Raw genomic sequence first — 13,594 nt, 5'->3', positions numbered from 1 at the left:
CGCTCTGTCGCCCGGGCTGGAGTACAGTGGCCGGATCTCAGCTCACTGCAAGCTCCGCCTCCCGGGTTTACGCCATTCTCCTGCCTCAGCCTCTGGAGTAGCTGGGACTACAGGCGCCCACCACCACGCCCAGCTAATTTTTTGTATTTTTAGTAGAGACGGGGTTTCACCATGTTAGCCAGGATGGTCTCGATCTCCTGACCTCGTGATCCGCCCATCTCAGCCTCCCAAAGTGCTGGGATTACAGGCTTGAGCCACCGCGCCCGGCTGTCCTCCCACTTTTTTTAAACAAATATATTTATTATGGAGATGGAATTTCAAACTCCTGGGCTCAAGCAATCCTCCCTGCTCAGCCTCCTGAAGTATTGGGATTATAGTCATGAGCCACTGCACCCAGCCAAATGTCCTCCAAGTTTTTAACCTTTTGTTGTTTGTATGTATGTCTTATTTACTGACTCTGTCTTGAAAAGTTGCTGTAGTTATTATTTTTATTGGTTTATTGTTTAGTCATTCCACTTAGGATAAAAGTAGTTTACATACCACAGTTACAGTGTTGTAGTGTTCTGTGTTTTTCTGTGTACTTACTATTACCAGTAAGTTTTACCTTCTATTTATTATTCAGTGTTCTTTTGTTTTTGATTGATGTACTCCCTTTAGCACTTTTTGTAGGACAGGTCTGGTATTCATGAAATCCCTCAGCTTTTGTTTGCCTGGGACAATCTTTATTTTATTTTTCATGTTTAAAGGACTTTTTTTTTTTTTTTTTTTGCCAGGTATACTATTCTAGGGTAAAACATGTTTCCTTCAGCACTTTAAATATGTCATGCCACTCTCATGGTCTGTAACCTTTCCACTGAAAAGTCTGCTGCCAATGTATTGGACCTCTGTCGTATGCTATTTGTGTCTTCTCTTGTTGCTTTCAGGATCCTTTCTTTACTAGTGATCTTGAAGTTGGATTATGAAATGCCTTGAGGTAGTCTTCACTGGGTTAAATCTGCTAGGTGTTCTATAACCTGTTTGTACTTCGATATTGCTATCTTGCTCTAGGATTGAAAAGTTATTTGTTATTTCCCTTTGAATAAACTATAGCTACCCCTACCTCTTTCTCTACCTCCTCTTTAAGGCCAGTTACTCCTGGATTTGTCCTTTCAAGGCTATTTTGTAGATCCTGTAAAAATGCTTTATTGTTTTTAGTCAACTTTTTTTCTTTTCTGTGTATTTTCAAATAGTTGTCTTCAAGTTCATTAATTCTTTCTTCTGCTTTATCCATTCTGCTATTAAAGAACTCTGATGCATTCATTCTTCAGTATGCCAATTGCACTTTTCAGATCTAGAATTTCTGCTTGATTTATGTTAATTATTTCAATCTTTTTTAAAATTTTTCCAATAGAATTCTGAATTCCTTCTGTGTTATCTTGAATTTATTTGCATTTCCTCAATATGGCTATTTTGAATTCTCATTCTGAAAGGTCACATGTCTCTGTTTCTCCATGATTGGTACATGGTGACTTATTTAATTCATTTGGTGAGGTCATGTTTTCCTGGATGGTGTTGATGCTATTCGATGTTTTTCAGCGTCTAGGTATTGAAGTGTTAGGTATTTATTGTAGTCTTCACCGTCTGGGCTTATTTTCAGCCATCCTTCTTGACAGGCTTTTTAGGTATTTGAAAAAACTTGGATGTTGTGATCTAAGCTGTATCTGGTTTAGGGGAGACCCAAGGCCCAATAAAGCTGTGGCTTTTATAGACTCATAGAGATGCTACCTTGATGTCTTGGACAACATCTGGGAGAATTATCTGGATTGCCAGGCAGAGACTCTTGTTCTCTTCCCTTATATTCTCCCAAACATGGAATCTCTGTTCTGAGCCACCTAAAGCTGGGATGGAGTGACAAAAGCATACCTGTGCACACCATCACTATGACTGCACTGTGTCAGATCTGAAGCCAACACAGTGCTGAGTCTCACCCAAGGCCTGCTCTAACTACTCCCTGTCTACTGCCTATGTTTGCTCAAGGCATTGGGACCCTACAATCAGCCGGTGGCAAAAGTAGTCAGGCCTGTGTCCTTCCCTTTAGGGCAGAAAGTCACCCCAGGCCCTCTGTGAGTTCGGAAGTAACATCTAGGAGTCAGGGACTAGAGTAAAATACCTTGAAGGTCTACCTAGTTTTATATTGTATTGTAGTTGAGCTGGCACCAAAACTACAAGACACAGTCCTTGTCACTCTTTGTTTTCCTTTCCAAAGGCAGAGAAGCCTAACCCTGTAGCCACCACCTCCCCAGGCCATGAGGAACACTGCCAGACTACCTTACCACTGGTGTTCCTTGAGCGCCTAAGGTTTCTTAGATCAGCTTGTCATGAATGCTGCCTGGCCTGGGACTCGCCCTTCAGGACAGAAGACTCCCCTTTGGCCCAGGGCAAGTCCAGAAATGCTATCTAAGAGTTAAGTCCTAGAATTAAGGACCCCAAGAGCCTGTTTGGTGCTCTAACCCCCTGTGGTTATGCCAGTAACTAAGGTGCAAGACAAAGTCCCCTTTACTTTTCCCTCTGCTTTTCTCAAGCAGAAAGATTTTTGCCCTGAGGCCACCACAGTTGGTAATGTGCTGGGTCTCACCTGAAGCCGGTGAATCTCAGAGGCTTATCCAAGTTCCTTGATGTAGTACCTGGATATTGCTGCTGGGTATTTAAGGTCCAAGGGTTCTTAAGTTAGCAGATGTTGAATACTGCCAATACTGGGTCTTTTCCTTCAAGGCAGTGGGTTCACTTCTAGCCCAGTAGCATTTGTATATATCAATAACAATCAAGCTGAGAACCAAGCCAAGAACCAATCCCATTTACAATTCCATTATAATACAAAAAATAAGATACTTCAGAACACATTTAACCAAGGAGATGAAAGACCTCCATAATGAAAACTGTAAAACATCAATGAAAGTAATTGTAGATGACAAAACAAATGGAAAACTTTCCATGCTCTTGAATCAACAGAATCTGGCCCAGGCTGTGTCTAGAAATGTCTGGGGGCTAAGGCCTGGAACAGGGGCATTGCAAGTCTGACTGGTGTCCTATCCTGCTGTGGCTGAACTGGTATCCTAGATGAAAGACAAAGTCCTCCTGCTCTTCCCTCTCCTCTCCAGAGAGAGAAGGGAAGGAGTGTCTTTTGGAGGTGTGAGCTGTGTAGCCTGTGGTTGGGGAGGGGTGACACTAGCACTCTCGGCTATCCAAACTGGTGTCTCAGTATGTCGCTTGTCCCCTAGTCCACTATCTTTGTGCCTAGTTTAGCCCCAGGACTTGCCTAAGAGTTGCTTTCCTTAAGGCCTACACTGCCTTGCAAGTTTACTTAGAGACCAAAAGCACATTGGCTCCTGGTAGCAAGGTTTGTGGGAACTCAAGTTCAAACTGCTGGGATCCGCAATTCCCCCCTGGATAGGGCTGGTTTAAATGCTCCCTTGGTGGGCCAGAGTCAGCTAAGTTTGTTCCCATTTCTGCTCTAACAGGACAGCACTGAGTTCAATGAAAATTGCTGTGTTCTCCTTCCCCCAGCACCCAGAGAGGCTCTCTGAACTACACTGTTGCTGGGGTCAAGGAGGGGTGGCGTCAGTAATTCTGGACTGTTTATTCTCTCTCTTCAGTGCCTCTTTCAGTAACAGGAAGTTAAAATCAGGTACTATGAGTGTTCAACTGATTTTTGGTTCTTACAAAGGTGTTCTTTCTGTGTAGATAGTTGCTAAATTGGTGTCCTTCGTACCGGTGGAGCTTTCTACTCCACCATCTTGCTCCACCTTTCTTTTTTATATTCTAATGTAATTATTAAGTTCTATAAAATTTTTATTAACCAATTTCACATATTTTGAGATGCTTTCCTACGTATCTTGATATATTTTTTATGTTATATTCAATTCTATTTATTTTTTGTTTTCAGACTTCCTTTTTGATTATAGATTATTTGAAAATATGTTGCTAAATTTCCACGTTTAGAGATTTCCCTGTTGTCTGTCTCTTGTTCATTTTGAATTTAATGCCACTCCGGTCTAATAACATACTCTATGTGATTTAAATTAAGTTAAATTTGCTGAAGTTTGTTTTATGGTCCAGGATATATGGTTTATCTTAGTGAATGTTCCATGAACCTTTGAAAAATGTGTATTTTCTCTTCTTGGGTGGAGTGTTTTTTTTCAATGAGATACTGTTGTATTATTATATTGTTCAGTTCTTCTATATCCCAGCTGATTTTCTGTTTACTGTTTTATCATTTTCTGAGAATGGAATCTTGAAGTCCCGACCATAACTGTGGCTTGTCTACTTATTTCAGCTCTTTTAATTTTTGCTATTTTCAGGCTGTGGTGTGGTTTTCTAATGTGCATATTTAGAACTTATGTCTTCGTGTTGGATTAATACATTTATTATTATGTAATATCTCTCTTTGTAGTAATTTTCTTTGCTCTGAAATGTAGCCTATCAAAAATTAATATATAACACTTCTCCTTTAAAAAATAATGCTTCTGTGCTGAATCATTTTCTATTCTTTTAAACATACCTATATCCTTTATTCAAAGTGAAATTCTTATAGACAGCATATTTTGAATCTTATTTTAATATGCTGCCATTCTGTGCCTTTTGATTAGATGAACTGATATATTAATACAGAGATAGATATAAAGCCATATTAGGATATTAGGACTTAATTTGGCCTTTTATTATGTGTCTTTGGATCATTTCTTATGCTTTCTATTGTCTGATTGTTTTTTACCTTTCTGTGGGTTATTTAAACTTTTTAAAAATTCCATGTTGATCTATTCTCAGTCTTTAAATTAGTATATTATTTTGTAGTTTTCTTACTGGTTGCTACATGCATAACAATATATATTTCCATAACTTAATATGGTCTACTGGAATTGATATTTTTGTACTTCAATTTAAGAAACTTTATGTTTATTTGAGTGTCTATGAACTTTTAAGATATAATTGTATTAAGTATTTCTTCCACATGCATTAAGCTGCATATTGGATGTATGATTTTTCTTTCAACCTTCAAACATACCTTAAGAAACTCACGCATAGCAAATACTCTATTTTATACACCATTGTTTTTACCAATTTACATAATCTTCTTTCCTTTCTGAAGTTTCAAGCAATCTACTGTTAGTTCCTTTTTCTTTAGAGAGTTTCCTTCAACCATTTGACTCTCACTCTCAATCTCCATTGACTCCAAGTGCAGGTGGAAGATTAGTTCCCTGATGGGTTTCAGTTTTTGTTGCTGCAGGATGGGGAACATAAGTTCATCTCCTCCTTGGTCTTCACTCATACCAGGGGGCTGGAAGTGGAATACCAAATAGGGCTGCTTCTCTCCCTTGTCTCCCCCTATACCATGCTGGGTGGGTGAAAGCATAGCTCCCTGATAGCTCTCTGGGTAAATATAGCTCTCTGTGTCCCTCTGATAGCAGAAAACAGGAGAAAATGGGGAGCTTATAGCCTGGACTTTCACTACTTTGTTTCCTCTCCTTGATGCTCTGTGGGGTGTTGATTCAGCTCCTCCCTTGGTGCCACTGGCACCACCTTCACGTGGGTGAAAAGAGGAGTTGGTGGAGCCTAGAGTACTGGCTCTGTCTTCCACCCTCTGGTTGTCTTCTTCTACTGTCAGGATAGAGGCTTAGCCCCCTGATGACAACTTCTAGGCAGGGGATATAAGATTAACCCCCAGTTAACCACCCAGTGGAGGAATTTAAGCTGCACTCTACCTGCTTGGGAGAGCAGGGGAATGGAGGGAGGGTGGGTGGGAATGAGCTGGAAAATAGCTATCTAATCAGTTCCCATGAAACCACAATGGTGAAGGACGTTAGCTTGCCGCTCTGTTGGTATTTAATGGAGTTAAAAAGCATATTGCTCCCCTCACTCTGGCAAAAAAAGAAAAATGAAACAAAACAAAACATTTTCTGTTTTGTTTAGGCTTAAGGCTTAGGCTATTCTTTTCCTTTTCTTCTTGGCCCTGTGGCTATGGGTAATAGACCTTTGTGGAGTGTTTTGCATCTGTGTCTGTTGGAGGTTCTGGATTAGAAGCCTCTGCAGTGCTCTAGTGCCCTCCAGAGAGCTCACTGCCATGTCATTTCTGAAGCTCATAAGTCCCTAAACAGCATGCCTTCCTCTTTTCAATTTCCAGAAATTTCTAATGTTTGCTTGTTGTTGTTTGTTGTGTTATTATTATTCTTATTATTATTTGGTCAATTAGTTGTAAAGGGGCTACTGGCTGGGGTTACTCCATCTTGGCAGAAGGTGAAGTCCACCTGCCTCACTACTATTCTGTGTGTGAGACTTAAATTAGATAATGTTTTCCCTTATTAAATGATGTAATACTTCACTCAGTGCCTGGCATATTATAAGCACATAGTAAGTGTTAACTATTATGACTATCCTAAGGCCTTCCATGAAAAACGAGTTCAGATCATGGAGAAGAAATGAGTAAAGTAAAGTGCAAAGAAGAAAGCAGAACTCCCCATTGTGGTACCAGGTACACAGTTCAAGAGTAGATCTGATGACTTAACCGTGCTAGGCAGAACTGGACAATACTTGTCTCCTGTAGTCCAGCACTGATAAACTGCCCTGGTTTTAGACATTTCTCAACAATTTTTCTAAATTGTTATAACAAGGAGAAGTGATGGTTAGTTTTCATTTTTATCTAAAGATGGATAAAAATGAAGTATCTTAATATCATCTCCACAGTTTTCTTGGACTTAAGAGAAACTCAAATTCAGAGTAGCTATTATAATGTGGCAATTAAAAATTCTGGTTTAAAGATATGCAGTCATCTAATAAATCATAGAATTAGAAAAAAAGACCCTGAGATTTGAAAAGATAATATTAATATTTGGTGATTCAGAAGCACCACTAACAATAGGTCAAATGTAGCAACGCCAGGAAGTGTAAACAAAATCTCTGCATCAATATTTAATAATAATAGTTTATCTTGTTATAATTCTTACCATTTATCTTAAATTTTGATTGAACTCTTTAGAATCATAAAATCATCATCTACCTTTTTAAAACTCCATTAATGTAAGCAAATAAATCCAAACATGGATAGTAAAACAAATTTTGTGAATTCATCAGATAAACATCAATATGCCTTTTTTCCTCCCCCACAAGACAGTGGGATTTTTTTCAATAGCTAATCTGACATGTTATAAATTGACTGTTAATAGCTGGCTGAGAAAGCCTCACATAACCTCAAAGATTCATTAAAATTAACTTCTCTTTTGAGAAAGGACCATATCCGCATGCTGCTAGATGGATTGGGCTTGCTTTGTTTTGCTTTTTTCTTTTGTTTTCATTTTCTTTTGACTTTATGATAACCATTTTATTTTGCAACAATTTTTACATAAAAGTGACCAAAAAAAGTACAAAAGTACAAAGAAATTATTTATACCCTTCACTTAGATTCAGCAGTTGTTGACATCTTGCCACATTTGACTTGGTATTCTTTTTCTGAATCGTTAGAGACTAAGTAGAAAGCAATAGATCCCTTTCTCACTAAACACTTTAAAGTGAAATTTCCAAAATTATCACAAAACAGAAAATTTAATGTTAATATAGTACTATTATCTAATTACAGGTTTCATTTAAGTTTTGATAGTTATTTCAATAGTATTCTTTAGAGCAACTTATTTTTTACCCCAGTGTTCAATTGTTCAATACAAGATCATATTTCACATTTAAATTTGGTGTCTTTTTAAATTGATATATTATTTACCTACCATAACATTTGTTCTTTTACAGTGTAATGTACTGTGGTTTTAGTTTATTCACAAAGTTGTGCAGCCCATAAGAAACTCATCTTATTACTCATCTTATTAGTAGACCCTTATAGACTGAAGGAAAGGGGGTGGAAAAAGATATTTGATGTACATGGAAATCAAAAGTGACTACAAATAGCCTTATTTATATTTGATAAAACAGACTTTAAATCAATACCAGTAAAAAAGACAAACACATTTTTATGTAAATGATAAAGAGATCAATTACACAAGAAAAGTATAAGTACTCAAAATATATTTGCACCTAATGCCAGAGCAAATACACTAGACCTAATTTTACTAGACCTAAGAAAAGAGACAGGCAGCAATATGATAATAATGGGGAACTTCAACACCCCACTGAGAGCACTAGACAGATCATTGAAACAGAAAATCAACAAAGAAACACTGGACTTAAATTGGACTTTAGACCAAATGAACATAACAGACATCTACAGAGCACTCTACCCAACAAATGCAGAATTGTTTTCATCAGTGCATGGAACATTCTTCTCATCAGTACATCAAACAATCTCTAAGATAGGTCATGTGTTAGGCCACCAGACAAGTCTTAATAAATTTTAAAAAATGAAATCATCCTAAATATATTTTTTTGGAGCACAGTGTAATAAAATTAGATTTCAGTTCCAAGAGATTCTTGAAATATACAAGCACATGGAAATCAAACAACATGCTGCTAAACAATTTTGAATCAAAATAAATTTAAGAAAATTTTCAACTATTACAAATTGAATGAAAATAGAGACTAAAACATACTAAAGCTTCTGTGATAAAACAAAAGCAGTGCTAAAAGGAAAGTTTATAGAATTACATTAAAAAAGAAAGATAATAAATTGAGAACCTAATGTCACACCTGAAGTAACTAGAAAAAAACAAACAAACCAAATCCAAACCCAGCAGAAAAAAGAAATAAAAAAAACCTTAGCAGTATAAAATGAATTTGAGGCCAAAATAATACAAGGGATTTAACAAAATGAAAAGTTGGTTCTTTGAAAATGTAAACAAAATGTATAGATTTCTCACTAGACTTACTAAGAAAATGAGAGACAATTCAAATAACCACATCAGAAATGAAAAAAGGAGATATTAAAAGTGATACTAAAGAAAGACAAAAGATCGTCAGAGACTACTATGAACATCTCTGTGCTCACAAACTAGAAACCTACAAGAATTGAATAAATTCCTGGAAACATACAATATCCCAAGAGTAAACGAGGAAGAAACAGAAATCATGAACAGATCAGTTATGAATAGTGAGATTGAATCAATAGTATACGTCATCTCTCTTCAAAATGCCCAAGACAAGACCAATTACAGTCAAATTATACCAGATACACAAAGAATAACTGGTCTCGATCCTACCGTAACTGTTCCAAAATATTAAGGAAGGGAGAATATTCCCCAACTCACTCAACAAAGCCAGTATCACCCGATCCCTAACTACAGACAAGAATGCAAAAACTAAAGAATACTATAGTTAATATCCTTGATGAATACAGATGCAAAAATCCTCAACAAAATACTACCAAACCAAATTCAACAATAAAAAGATCATTCATCATGACCAAGTGGGATTTATCCTAGGGATGCGCAGGTTGGTCAACATACCCAAATTCACCAATGTAATACATCCTGTTAATAAGGTGAAAGATAAAAAGCATATGATAATTTCCATTGATGCTGAAAAAGCATCTGATAAAGTTCAAAATCCTTTCATAATAAAAACCCTTAACAAACTAGGCATAGAGGAAATATATCTTAGAATAATAAAAGCCATATATGGCAAGCCCACAGCCAGCATCATACTATTTGGGGAAAAGTTGAAAGCATTTCCACTAAGAACTGGAACAATACAAGGATGCCCATTCACCACTCATATTCAACAAAGCACTACAAGTCTTAGCTAGAAAAATCAAGCAAGAGAAATAAAATGTATCCAAATTGGAAAAGAGAAAGTCAAATTGTGTTTGTTTATAATATGATCTTGAATATCTCAAAGATTCCTCCGAAACACTCCTAGATTTGTTAAATGAATTCAATAATGTTTCATAATACAAAATTAATATTAAAAATAGTATCTTTTGTATATACCAATAACAGTCAAACTGAGAACCAAACCAAGAATCAATCCCATTTATAATTCAATTATAATACAAAAAATAAGACACCTTGGAACACATTTAACCAAGGAGATGAAAGACCTCTACAATGTAAACTGTAAGACACCAGTGAAAGCAATTGTAGATGACAAAAACAAATGGAAAAACTTCCCATGCTCTTGAATCAACAAAATCAATATTGTTAAAATTATCTTATTGCCTAAAGCAACCTACAGATTCAATGCAATTTCTATCAAAATATCAACATCATTTTTTACAGTATTAGGGAAAACAAATCTAAAATTCATATGGAACCAAAAAGCAACCCAAGTAGAGAAAGCAATCCTCAGCAAAATGAGCCAAATTACAGGCATCACATTACTTGACTTCAAACTATACTACAAGGCTATAGTAACCAAAACAGCATGGTTCTTGTGTAAAAATAGACACATAAATCAAAGAAACAGAATGGAAAACTCAGAAAGAAAGCCTTGTACCTACAGTCAACTCATTTTTGACAAAGTTGACAGAAAATATAAAGTGGGAAAAGGGCATCCTATTCAATAGATGGTTCCAGAAAAATTGGATTCCTGTATACAGCAGAATGAAACTGAACCTCTATCTCTCACTATATACAAATATTAACCTAAGATAGATTAAAGACTTAAATGTAAGACCTGAAACTATAAAACTACTAGAAGGAAACCTAGCTAAACCTCTCCTTGACATTGGCCTAAGCAAAGAGTTCATGACTAAGACCTCAAAAGCAAATGCAACAAAAACAAAAATAAACAAATGGGACTTCATTAAGCTAAAAAACTGTTATGCCACAAAAGAAATAATCACCAGAGTGAACAGACAGCCTGCAGAATGGAAGAAAATATTTTCAAATTATGCATCCAACAAAAGAGTATATCCAGAATCTACAAGGAATTCAAATATGTGAGCAACAACAACAACAACAACAAATAACCCCCTTAAAAAATGGAGAAAAGGCATGAACAGACACTTTTCCAAAGAAGACATGTAAATGGGCAACAATCATATGAAAAAATGTTTAACATCACTAATCATCAGAAAAGTGCTAATGAAAACCACAGTGAGATTGCTTTTCACACCATTCAGAATGGCCATTAATAAAATGTCAACAAAAGATGCTGGTGAGGATATGGGGAAGAGGGAATGGTTATATACTGTGTTTTAGGGATGTAAATTAGTATAACCTCCATGGAAGACAGTATGGCGATTTTTCAAAGAACTAAAAATAGAAATAGCATACAATCCAGTAATCCTATCACTGGGTATACAACCAAAGGAAAGGAAATCAGAATGTCAAATGTATATCTGCACTCTCATGTCAATTGCAGCACTGTTCACAGTAGCAGAGATCTAGAATCAACCTAAGTGTCCATCAATGGATTACCAGATAAAGAAAACACAATACATATACAACATAAAATACTAGCCAGCCATAAAAAAGAATAACATTATGTCTTTTGCAGCAATATGGATGAAATGAGAGGCCATTATTCTTAAGTAAAATAACTCAGAAACAGAAAGACAAATACCACATTTTCTAATTTATAAGTGAGAGCTAAATAATGCACACACATGGATATAGAGAGCGGAATAATAGACATTGGAGACTCCAAAGGGTGGCAGGATTGGTGGGGGATGTGGGATACGAGAGTACTTACTGGATATAATGAACACTAAGAGCCCAGACTTCATCACAATGCAATATATCCATCTCACAAAACTGCACTTTTTCCATCTAAATATATAATAAAAACAAAAGAGAAAAAAATTTAAACTTATTTTTAAATAACTAAAAAAAGTTTGAATGTCTCACTATAAAGGATAAATATATGAGATGATGGATATACAAAATAATCTTAAACTAATGTATACATGTATTGAAACACCACTCTATACCCCACAAGTATGTATAATTTCTATGTGTCAATTAAAAGTAAAATGAAAGATAAATATATTAATTGAAAATAAACTTACTGGCCACCTGTAATCCCAGCACTTTGGGAGGCCGAGGTGGGTGGATCACCTGAGGTCAGAAGTTTGAGACCAGCCTGGCCAAAATGGTGAAACCCCATCTCTACTAAAAGTACAAAAATTAGCTGGGTGTGGTGGTACATTCCTGTAACTCCAACTACTCAGGAGGCTGAGGCAGGAGAATCACTTGAACCCGGGAGGTGGAGATTGCAGTGAGCTGAGATCACACCATTGCACTCCAGTCTGGGCAACAAGAGAAATTCTGTCTCATAAATAATATTAATAATAAATAAAAATAAATAAACCCACTAGGCAGGCCATGGTGGCTCACTTCTATAATTTCAGCACATTGGAAGGCCAAGGCAGGAGGATGACTTGAAGCCAGGCGTTTGAGATGAGCCTGGTCAACATAGTGAGATCCTCCCCTCCATAAAAAAAAAAAAAAAAAGGTAAAATTTACTTTTCCTTTAAAGTATTAGTTAATATGATTTCATTAAATGACATAATGTTTCAAAATATTATGAGTATTGTGACTCCATTTTAATGTATACATTTTATATGCACGGAATGAATTCTCATTTAAGTACATCAAAGAATTAATAATAATTACTTCCATCTTGCTTAATTAGAGGTGATTTTACTTACCTTATCTGCAATTTTACATTTCTCTGTAACAACCATGTGTTACTGATTTCTACTTTAATGAAAAAAAGTCTTTTCATTGTAATGACATTTTCCAAAAGCATTCTTTCTAATTATATCAATCATTTTCTTAAAATGCTTCAATGATTTGCTGTTGCCTAAAGGATAGAGTTTACAGTTTTTATTCTAATATTCAAAGTCCCCTGTCAGCTGGCACCCAGCTGCATTTCCAGTCTCATATCATAATTCTCACTCTCAAAACATCAGTTCCAACCAAATGCTTTTACCAGCTGTTCCCACAAAATCTCTCCCTTCTTCCTTTTCCTGTTCAATCTGTTTCAGCTAGCCAGCTAACAGTATCTCTCCGACTTTTTCTACCTATGCAAATGCTACCTAGTCTTCAAAATACAACCAATCTTTATTTCTCTTTCATAAAGCCTTCTTCAAAAAGAGTAGCCTAATGGGAGATTTTTTCTTTTAATATTTTAAAAGCAATAACCTTATGATTTTTCTAATTTATGTTACATTAATTGGTATTGATTCTAGAGGCACCAACTTGGGGTTGCACATTTTCTTCTGCGGTTTCAGACCTGCCAAAATCTGTCCAGCCACGAGGGTAGGGGGATGACCATCCAACACAAGCTAGCTTTCTAAGCTCTGTGCTTTGGTACAAGGCTGCATCTACCCAGAGGAAGGGAGAATTTTTTAAAAAACTAATATTCATTCAGATGTGAGGTCATTTTGCAATTCTAGTCTTCCCAGAGAGGGCATCCTTTAGTATACTACTATAGGGAGTGTTCTTTATAAACTAGTAGCTTTATAGTTCCTTAAAATTAACATTTTAAAAGTTTATATCTGTTCCATCAAACCAGGATACGGATAATTTTCTGTAATTTTTTGTACATATCAGATCACCTAGCATAATGGCACATGAATTTTTAAATGAATAAGCATGCATTCAAATATACCATAGCACAAAATGAGATATTAGGAGCTTCCCTCAGACAGATTCTTACATTTAAGCAAATTGTAGCT

At 36.1% G+C, this 13,594-nt stretch overlaps 1 protein-coding gene across 1 annotated transcript in view; it reads right to left on the bottom strand.

Annotated features, from left to right (window-relative positions):
* Positions 1-11,650, bottom strand: part of LOC108527995 (contactin-associated protein-like 5) — a 310,382-nt gene extending 298,732 nt beyond the window's left edge. Inside the window, exon 1 of the mRNA XM_017869568.1 lies at positions 11,605-11,650. Coding sequence (XP_017725057.1) covers positions 11,605-11,638 — 34 coding nt within the window. The 5' untranslated portion in view covers positions 11,639-11,650. The remainder of the gene's footprint in view (positions 1-11,604) is intronic.
* Positions 11,651-13,594: the final 1,944 nt, after the last annotated feature.

This window comes from Rhinopithecus bieti, unplaced genomic scaffold (assembly GCF_001698545.2).
Source record: "Rhinopithecus bieti isolate Rb0 unplaced genomic scaffold, ASM169854v2 scaffold_4919, whole genome shotgun sequence".
In the NCBI taxonomy this organism is placed as follows: Eukaryota; Metazoa; Chordata; class Mammalia; order Primates; family Cercopithecidae; genus Rhinopithecus; species Rhinopithecus bieti.
This window is presented reverse-complemented; position numbering and strand designations above follow the sequence as displayed.